The sequence below is a fragment of the Lotus japonicus genome, chromosome 4 (genome assembly GCF_012489685.1).
Source record: "Lotus japonicus ecotype B-129 chromosome 4, LjGifu_v1.2".
Classification (NCBI taxonomy): domain Eukaryota; kingdom Viridiplantae; phylum Streptophyta; class Magnoliopsida; order Fabales; family Fabaceae; genus Lotus; species Lotus japonicus.
In genome coordinates, this window is record NC_080044.1 from 30,994,151 (window position 1) to 31,003,814 (window position 9,664).

The 9,664-nt window shown below is 35.6% G+C and overlaps 2 protein-coding genes across 4 annotated transcripts; both read left to right on the plus strand.

The window, feature by feature from the left end:
* The first annotated feature begins 387 nt into the window (after positions 1-387).
* LOC130714001 (serine/arginine-rich splicing factor RSZ21) lies at positions 388-3,996 on the plus strand. 3 transcript variants are annotated; one of them, XR_009011101.1, is made up of 7 exons: positions 388-525; positions 765-891; positions 1,235-1,323; positions 1,457-1,691; positions 2,545-2,670; positions 2,776-3,025; positions 3,164-3,996. XR_009011101.1 is itself a non-coding variant. In XM_057563854.1 (6 exons), the coding sequence occupies exons 2-6, from the start codon at positions 803-805 to the stop codon at positions 2,780-2,782; spliced, it is 546 nt and encodes a 181-aa protein (XP_057419837.1). In that variant the 5' UTR covers positions 388-525; positions 765-802; the 3' UTR covers positions 2,783-3,830. The 3 variants fall into 3 exon arrangements, 2 of the variants coding, with proteins under 2 accessions (XP_057419837.1, XP_057419838.1); XM_057563854.1 differs by having other exon boundaries at positions 2,776-3,830; XM_057563855.1 differs by having other exon boundaries at positions 476-525; positions 782-891; positions 2,776-3,830.
* A 1,647-nt stretch (positions 3,997-5,643) lies between these two features.
* LOC130715813 (uncharacterized) lies at positions 5,644-6,697 on the plus strand. The gene is made up of 2 exons (XM_057565934.1): positions 5,644-6,309; positions 6,448-6,697. Exons 1-2 carry the CDS (start codon positions 6,081-6,083, stop codon positions 6,531-6,533), a joined length of 315 nt encoding a protein of 104 aa, XP_057421917.1. The 5' UTR covers positions 5,644-6,080; the 3' UTR covers positions 6,534-6,697.
* The last annotated feature ends 2,967 nt before the right edge of the window (positions 6,698-9,664 follow it).

Sequence of the window (9,664 nt, forward strand, 5' to 3'; positions counted from 1 at the left end):
ATACCGGGATTTCATTTTCCCAGAAGTCAAATGAAATGTATTTTGGGAATTAAAAACTGGGAACATTAACTGGTGAAATTTGTTTCGAGTTTAAGAAACATGAAGTATACAGAGTTTGCGGAAATCAAGTCAACCAAGGGTATGGGTAGTGTATGGATCATCTCCCATTCTCCCTTCCTTTTTTACGAGCCCATGATTAGGCCGAAATGAAAGTTTTTTTTTTTGAAAAGTCACAATGAAAAAGTTAAACGGGAATAGTTTTGACCAAAAAAAAAAAACGGGAATAGTGATGGATATATTTTTTTTTTTTGACAGTATAGTGATGGATATATTGGACCAAAAATAAAATGCGATGAATATGGACAAAAATATGTGATGTAAAAAAATTGTTCCCAACATTGTTCGACAAAAAAGAAGTGATGAACTATTTGAATTGATGAAATTCAGAAATTCTAGGGCTTTATAGCCTTGTGGTTGATTCACCTTCCGATCATTCAGAATCCTCGAGATTTCTCTCATTTGCAGGTGAGTGAGTGCTTTGATCTTCACTTAACTCTTCTTCGAATCAAAACCCTGTGTCTGTAACTGTAACGATTAAAGTTCTTTCACTTCTCAAACTCTTTTTTATCAATATTATTTTCCCCCTTTTCTTTGCAGGCGTGCAAAGTTTTCAGTTTTTGTTCACTTGGGACTCGATGTTCATACAAATTGCATTTTTTTCCCATTATTTGAGATAACTGATGTGGTTTTGCTTTGTTCTGAAGAAATAAAATTTCTATAGGGTGGTTCTGATTTTGGGACAATGTCTCGGGTTTATGTTGGGAATTTGGACCCTCGTGTCTCTGAGAGGGATCTCGAAGACGAATTTCGCTTGTATGGTGTTCTGCGAAGGTAGTTCTCTTTCTTTATCTCTTCTTCATTGGGGAAAAATTGATCAAATTGTTTTCAGTTTATGCATCATTTGACACCAAGATAGTGGTGATGAATACCAATTATTGACTTAAATTTAATGGTGACTAAATTATTCATCATCTGAATTCCAATATGCTTGTTCATCCCTCATATGTGATGTGATTTTCTCTTTTTGTTTATCCTTAATTTCAATTTTCAAACATCTTTTGTGAATTTCGAAACCCGGGAGTTCATACAATTTTTTGTATTGGCAATTATGTCTTCTGTTTATCTCAGGGTCTCATCAAGCTTGACATTATGTTCTCCTATGTGCTCTATGCAGTGTCTGGGTTGCACGTAGACCACCAGGATATGCATTTCTCGAGTTTGATGATAAGAGGGATGCACTGGATGCAATCCATGCTTTGGATGGTCAGTATGTTTTCATGTATTGTCGGTTTGTCATTTTGGGTCCTTGTGTACCCAGTCCTTGTTAAGCATTTGTTCTTGTGCTTTGCTGCATCATCTAGATTTGGATTGGCATTAATGTTTGCATGTCATGCAGGAAAAAATGGCTGGCGTGTAGAGCTTTCTCATAATTCTAAGGGTGGTGGAGGAGGCCGTGGTGGTGGGCGTGGGCGTGGAGGTGAGGACCTGAAATGCTATGAATGTGGTGAACCTGGACACTTTGCTCGTGAGTGTCGCTCCCGCGGTGGTTCAAGAGGCCTGGGAAGTGGAAGGAGACGAAGTCCTAGTCCTTACCGGCGTCGTAGAAGTCCAAGTTATGGTTATGGCCGTAGGTAAGTTACAAGTCCATGCTATATATAACTAAAAAATATCTATTTCATATAACTCTTTCAAATGTATGAGCCTTCTAGCATTGTGTTTTGTACGTAGTTTGGATTGAATTTCAGTATATAGAAATACAAATATGTTTGATATATTGATTACAAAGCATCAATTAAAGTATGATTAAGCAATGATATAGGATCCCAAAAGTAGGTATTCGAAGTGTTTGCATGACTCTTAACCTGCCTAAACAAGCATCAAATTGAAGAATCCAATGACATGCTCCGGGCGGCATATCTTGTTCATTTTTAAATTTGGTATAGGCTCAGCCTTTAGTCTTATGAAATTTCATGGGGTTCTTGTCATCTTGTATTGCTTGGAAAATTTGCGAAGTAGCACCCTTTTTAACTCAGTATCTCAACTTCCTGTCCTATCTTTTATTCCTTGTTAATTTGTGGATTTGTTATTTTCTATGATGTAGGATCTGTTCAAATGTAGATTTGTATCTCTCTGAAGTTATACCACTTTTTCCATATTATTAGTTGGCATAAATTTCTTTCTTCCTGTCGAAACCTAATTGTCATTAGTCTATAGTATTTTTAGTCTATCCTTTCATCAGACTGAAAATTATGCCTACAAGCTAAACTAAATCCAAATGAGTTCATTTGAATGACTGGAGAAGATCTCAAACTTAATATGGGTTTGACAGCCTGTCAAATTGGCCCTTGTAGTATTTGTAGTTTCAGTCTACATATTCTAGTTGTATGGTAATAAGCATCATAGAAAAAGGCACTTTTGATGAACAAATCCTTTGCTGATGTATTTATCTTCTGATATAGTATTTTTGATGTTTTATTTTATCAGGAGTTATAGTCCTCGTGGGAGGAGATCTCCAAGACCTCGTAGCATAACACCTCCTCTTCGTGGTCGCAGCAACAGCAGGTCCCCTCCATACCGTCATGCTCGTCGTGTTTCACCTTATGCTAATGGGTATGCTTTAGTGTGTTTGACTCAATTGTTTTTGATACTTTAGGATAAATAATATGAGAAACGATTACCCATGTTGATTTAAATTCTCATGATTTTATTTTTCAGAGATTAAGATCACAATGTGAATGGAGCAAATGCTAAATAATTGTTAGGAGCCTGCTCTGCTTTATTCTAGTTCCTCTAGGATTGGATGAGCATCCAACATACATGTTAATTATGTCGATGTCATGACAAAGGGTATTGTTGGGAACTTGGAATATGACGTCACTTGTGTAGTGTAATAGCTGCCAAAAGGGTGCATTGGACACTGTTTTGCATTGGATGTCTTGTCTCTTCAGCTTACTGAATCCTGAAGGTTACTTTAGTCATCCCTACTTTATATAGTTATGTTAGTTGTTTGCTTTTAGTCTTATCCACTATGGTAATTTTTATATATTTGCATCAAACGCTCCTGAAATGTTCATGTTTCTTTGTTTTGAGGTGCAATTATCAGCCAAAACAAAGCTTCGTTTCGCCACTTAGTACTTCTTGTCTGCTTCTCTGCTGCATGCCTCTACAGTCATCTTCTTGCTTCTGCATATAAGCTGACTAAAACTGCAATGTTGGCTAGTTGCTCTGGGTATGACCTTTTTGTTGACAATGCTACAGTTGCATCCTTCTTTTGAATTGGAGAAGTCCAAAGGTGGATGGATAAAAACCTAGTTATTCACTTGCTGCACCATCTTTTTAAAATTGGGACTTGTTTAGTGAGTAGCTGTGTATTGTGTCTGCTTCTCGTCATTCTGTGTGGTTGAATTGATGCTACTTTGGATGTCTGCATCCCAATTAGAGTGTTTCTTGTTTCATCCGTGGTCTTAATGGTACGCGCTTGGCACTGCAATTATCAGCATCTTGGTTGTGTGAGACACTAAGCTTACATCATCTACAAGAGAGTAAGATAAGATTGACCCTATTTAACGAAACGCACAGGCCAATTGTCTTTCATTCTTCACTTTCAGCCATTCGATTCCTTAGATTTTGCACGCTTCTAACTAGAACTTTTGTCTATTCACAAGCTACTGGGATCTGCTACTAATTGTCCCCCATTTATAAAACTTCCACACTAAGTCGAGTGTATTAACTCCAGTTTATTGACCTTATTGAGGAATTAAGTTATTGCATTGGATGGTTGATTTTGAGGAATTCAGTTTAGAGTTGGGTGCATTGCCATATTGCCATTTTTCTTTGCTTATTGTATAATCCTTTGACATGCAACGGCCATGCGTGCCGTGATTTGCCCTGGTATTAATTATCCCTTTGGAATTCTATTTTTATTTTTATTTGAAACCCCCTTGGAATTTATATTAAGGTTAGTTGATTTTTGATCTTTTCAGTTATGTTTTTTGGCTTAAATATTCTATTGGTCCCTGAAATTGTAAAGAGAATCAAACCTGATCCTTGTAAAATTTTCGCATCAAATTGGGTCCCTAAAATTGTTTTTTAAATCTAATTGGGTTCAAAGTGTGTTTCAGGATGATGTGGAACAAATTTTACCCAATTAGTATTTCCACATGGATTTATATTTTATTTTTAATGCAGATGGGTAAATGATTTTAACAAATTAAAATTAAACCCGAATTAAAAACCTAATTTCTCATCTCTATTCATCCACACAGCCTCCTTCTCATCTTCCCTTTCTGCAGTCGATGGGTTGACAGGGGGAGCTTCTCGTGGTGGGTGGTTCAGCGCTGTGTGGTTGCTATTTGTGAGGTTGCTGGTATTATGGGGGGTGTGGCTTGTAGCAGCGGTGGGTGGTATGGCAGGGGAGGTAGTGATGTTACTTGAGGCCTTGCTTGTATTTGTCTCTGTCCAACAAGGGGTAGAAATGAAGGGGTTTGGGGTTATTTAGGAATTTTAATTTAGTTTGATGTTTTGGTTAGTTAGTGATTTTTGAAGATGAATGAGGATGAAGAGGAGGATAAATTTCTGGGTTTTAAAATTTTTGGATTTGAAGATGAATGAGTATGTTTAAGTGGTGAGGTTTTTTTTCAGATTAGGTTAGGTCTTTTAGATTAGATTAGGTTTTTTTTTTGTTGCAAGATTATGTTTTTTTTAATGTTATGAGTTGGAATTAAAAAAAAAGAATTGAAATTAATTTTATTTAAAAAAAATGAAAAAGCCACATGGAAAAGCTGAGTGAGATTAAAAACAAGCCACATCAGACATAGACACACTTTGGACCCAATTAGATTAAAAAAAATAATTTAGGGACTCAATTTGATGCAAATATTTTATAAGGACTAGGTTTGATTCCCTTTACAATTTCAGGGACAAAAATGATATTTAAGCCATGTTTTTTTAATAAAGTAAAAATTATTTTTAGCTTCCTGGTTAATTGTTGTCTTTCTTAGTACAGACGGTTCTGGTTTTTTATCAATTATATGGCAATTAAGCATTTGTTTGTGTATAGGTTACGTTTAATTGAAAGTGAGGCAGCCAATCGTCTCCTTTTACGTTTTTTTCTTATTTTTAAGTTGGGGTTTATCTTGGTGAGGTTGATCTTTGTTTACACCAAGGAATCGTTTGATCTTTGTCTTGAGACAAATAGTAAGTGTGGTACTAATAGTTTACACGACGTGTGAAAATTACTAGAAAAAATTACTAGGAAAATTGCTGGTAAAACTCACTTTAATACTCTTTTTCCAACATTTTGATTGATTTGTTGAAATTTATGTGATGTCTAAAAAAAAGAGTTCCACTTCTAATTTGGTAGGACTTTCATGTATTTCAACCAATCAATAAGAATGTGTTGAGTGGGATAAAGAGTGTGTTGTTACTTGTTAGTACTGTACTTCTCAATTATTAAAGATTTGAACATGTTTTTCGTTCTTGACTTAAAAAGAACAACTATTTATTTTGTACGCGTTTCTTTTCCCACTCTTTTCTTCCCCTTAATATTCAAATTTTTGTCTTCATGCAGTTACAATCTTTCTCACCCACACACGCAGTTATTATTTTCCAGTTACAAGGAAATCTTTAATATATTTACTTGTGCATAGTTACACAAACACCTTTTTACGTGGTGCAGGAGGTTTTCCGGTTTTTTTTAAAAAATAAAAATAAAAATACTTATTTTCTTAATCAATCATTAATCCTTTAATCATCAAAAAATTTCAAAAACATTTCTCTCACATGTTCATCTTTTCTCTGAATCTACTCCAGACCTCCTCTCCACCAGAAATCCCTCCCATCTACCACCATGCACCCCACCACAACCCTTTCCTCCCAGCACAACCCTTGCCTTCTCTCCTTCTTCTCCGTCGGTGCATTTCCCGGCGACCACAACACCCTCTCCCTCCTCCACTTCCAGTTTCAGATCTGCGTGGAGTGAAGCGGTGGTGGTTACTGGGTAGTTCAAGCGCTGGCCCCACATGGTTATTTCCGCGGTGGCACGTGACACAATAGTGAGGAGCGGCGCGGTGGCTGAGGGTCTGGTGCGAAGAACCCCCTCCCCCAATTTGAAGATCCACCGTCCCCGTTCAGATCTAGGTTTCACAGTCGGTGGGGCGTGTAGAGGCAATGGTCGCTATCTCCCACAGCCACCGCCGCTGGGTCTCACTATTAATTCCCTCCCATCTTCAAATCCTTCGTCCAAGCAAGGTATCCTCATCATCTTCCAAATCTCTAGATAAGATCCATTAAATCTTCTTAAACATCAATTTTGTTTTCTTTTTTTTCCACAATTTGTTTGCCTATGATTCAGATCTGTTGATGAGGATTATGGATGTTGATTTCCAGATCTGAAAAATAGAAGAAGGTTGCAAGATAGAGAGCTTGGGGAAGAAGAGAAGATACACACAGAGTTAAATGATAAGAAAGAATAGATTTTTTTATTTAAATTTCTCATAATCTGGGGAGGTGATATTTCTCATAATCTGGTGTTTGTTGGATTTAGTGATTCAATTTTGGAATCTGGTGGAGCTTGTGTTTGATAGTTGAAATAATAGCAAATGGGTTCCAGATTGTTCGTGAACCTTCCCTGGTTCTCTCATCCTCCCCTGTTCTTGTATTTTTTAGTTTTTTATTGATTGTAATGGGTTGTTCATTCTAGAATAATGAAGATGATAATTAATAATTTGTTTATTTTCAGTTTTTTCTATTGTTGGAGAATAAAGATGAAGAAAGAATGATATAGTTGATGGTGAATAAATTTAGTTTCCTAGGTCTTGTGTTGTTAGATGATGAAGATATATGATGAAAGATTGAAGATGGTGATGAGATTAACCTAAATCCTTAATTACGTTTTTTAACTAATTCACTAATAAATATGTTTTTTCAATTATTTTTTAAAATAAAAACCTGGAAACCTACTACAATGGGTCAAAAGGTGCTTGTGTAACTTTACACAAGTTTTTACTTGTGTATGTTAAAGGCCTCCCAGTTACAACTCTTCTTCTCCCAAAGTTGTCTATTTAATTTATCACATTACATCCCTCTTGCTTAAGGATTATATATATCTTTCTATCTTTTTCACTCTCTTCTTCACCAAAACTTCTCATGGATCCTGGAGCCAATAAGGTCTTCGCTTCACCTTTGACCTGCACAAATGATGCAGTAGAGAAGACCATCTATCCTACTCTTCTGTCAGATTTCTAGGCCAATGCTCGTCTTACTGAGGGTGAGGGGGGACGCTTTCCCCAAAATCATTTTGGACTATGCCCTCTCCTTCACCAAGGACTGTGTTTCCACCTTCCTCCAATATCATGGAGCCACACATATTTTGAAATCTAGCGCTATTAATTCAACAATCAGAAATTTTGTCAAATTGAAGAAAACCCATTCCCCACCTTTGAGGAAGTCTCACAAGTGAACTCTCATCCTTGTTGCTCTTGTTATCCATCTGCTCATTTTCCTTGTTTTCTGCCCCCTGTCAAAACTTAATAAATTTTATTTGTGGCAAGGATGTGTTCATTATCTATCACACCCTTAAGTTGCTGGAGATTTACCCTATATTTCTCATCTTAAATCATGTCAACTGTCAAGTATGTGCTGGCCAATGACTTCCTTGAAATATGTAACGCCCCGACTTTTAGGGGTCAGGATAGGTATATTTGTTTGTATATTTGAATTCAAAGTTAATGTAACTGTAGGATAGGTTCATATTATCAAGTTTGTTGCAAGTTGTTGCACCTTATGAATTTACATCATCTATTCACATGAAATATAACGAGAACAATTGAGTTTACGTTCATATTTTACAATGGCATTAGTGCTTATCAACATCGAGACGGAGAATAAAGACGATGAAGCTGATAATGGTTCTCCAAAAGAAAAGCAGCCTGTGAACATGTCCTCCCCAACTTATTACCTGGGTGCATATCAGATAACCGTGGAACTCCTCTTATGACAGTACCTATATATCAAAGGAGAGAACTATCTCAAATGGGCCAGATCTATGAAAACCGCATTGCGTGCCAAAACAAAATTGGGTTTCATTGATGGAATAATCAAGAAACCTTATGCTACGTACTCGGAGTTCCATTGTTGGGACTCACACCTTATATGTGCTGTAAAACATAACTATGTCCTTTCCACTAGAAAGCGATAGACATATTAGATGTGCTGTAAAACACAACCTTGTCATATCCACTAGAAAGCAATAAGACATAAACCAGTAAATGACTGAAGCATTAGCTGTCAACAGTGGCATAAGCCTCAACAAATTCACAATCATCAATATAAGTCGAATTCTCGATACCTAAAGCATTATCTAGTAAAGTAAGTTGATGTCACCTTGGGTGTTTGCTCCTCCATCTTGACACTCCACAGATTGTTCCAAATCCTCGTCTCTTAACTCAACTCGTCCCAAACCTTAAGAAAAATAACATTGCTTAGTTACTAAGAAACAAACCGACTTAATAATACTAACCGAAACCGGAAAAAGCTTTCTAAGCTTCAAAATTCAACACTCCTTCATGAAAGGAAGAGTTTTCCCTAAATGAGTGAGTTTTGACTCGACTCAAGTTTCGTACATAAACACTTAACACCTGGCCAAGTAAGGTTCCGATTTCATTTTGAAAGCGTAAGTCATGTTATAATATCCAATTAGGAATCCTATTCATATTCCTAGGGTGTATTTTACCATATAGCTTGCTTAGGGTGCAATTAGACTCTTTAACACTTTTCGGCGATAATTTTCACAACCTATATATTCAAACTTATGCTCCACCCAACACTTACCTGAAAACAACCTAGGTTTCACAAAAAAGATTTTCTCTCGGCCAGTGTGCTAGAAATGGGGCTTGCCGAACTTTTCTTTCGATATAATTTAATTCCTAAGTATTCTTAGGTGATATCTAGGGTAGAAAAACGTTTGGAAAAATTACGGAGCTTAAATTGTGAATTAAGTCTTTTTTGGTCAACTTTAAAGACTTAAAATTCAAAGTTGAGATTTTTCGAAATTGGTTTCGAATAGCTCTAATTAAGACATTTATCAACAACTAATCTAAGGGCCCATTTGGTGGCCAGGATAAAATATGATATGATAGGACAGAATAATAATCATATCCTGTTGTTATCTGTTGTTTGTTGCGCCAGCAGGATAGGATAACATTATCATGTCTCTTATCCTATCCTGTCATTCATGTGTAAAACTTATCCTGAGGGCCAGCTATGATAGAATAGGATAGGATACCAGTTATATATTTTCTTTCAGTATCCTAACTTCAAATTAATTTATTTTAATATTATATAATTTATAATAATATTAATTAATAAATATAAAAATATTAATTTAACTAAAATAAAAAATAAATAAAATTATTATTCATAAATAGTAAAATAGACTACTCACTTACAAATATTGATTTACTAATAATAATAGACTAATTTAATATTTTCATCTCCTAGTATTTAAAAGTTATTTATCTACTTATATAATAATTTAAATATAAAGTATTTTTGAAATAATAATACTTTTAATTTAGTTAATTTTTATTGTTTATCACGTGTCACA

Bases quoted from the DNA above. Each gene is read 5' to 3' on its own strand.
- LOC130714001 (XM_057563854.1), top strand. From the start codon at position 803: ATGTCTCGGGTTTATGTTGGGAATTTGGACCCTCGTGTCTCTGAGAGG. The intron at 892-1,234 runs GTAGTTCTCTTT...TGCTCTATGCAG, and splicing joins TTGTATGGTGTTCTGCGAAG to TGTCTGGGTTGCACGTAGAC. The intron at 1,324-1,456 runs GTCAGTATGTTT...CATGTCATGCAG, and splicing joins TGCAATCCATGCTTTGGATG to GAAAAAATGGCTGGCGTGTA.
- LOC130715813 (XM_057565934.1), top strand. From the start codon at position 6,081: ATGGTTATTTCCGCGGTGGCACGTGACACAATAGTGAGGAGCGGCGCG. The intron at 6,310-6,447 runs GTATCCTCATCA...GTTGATTTCCAG, and splicing joins AAATCCTTCGTCCAAGCAAG to ATCTGAAAAATAGAAGAAGG.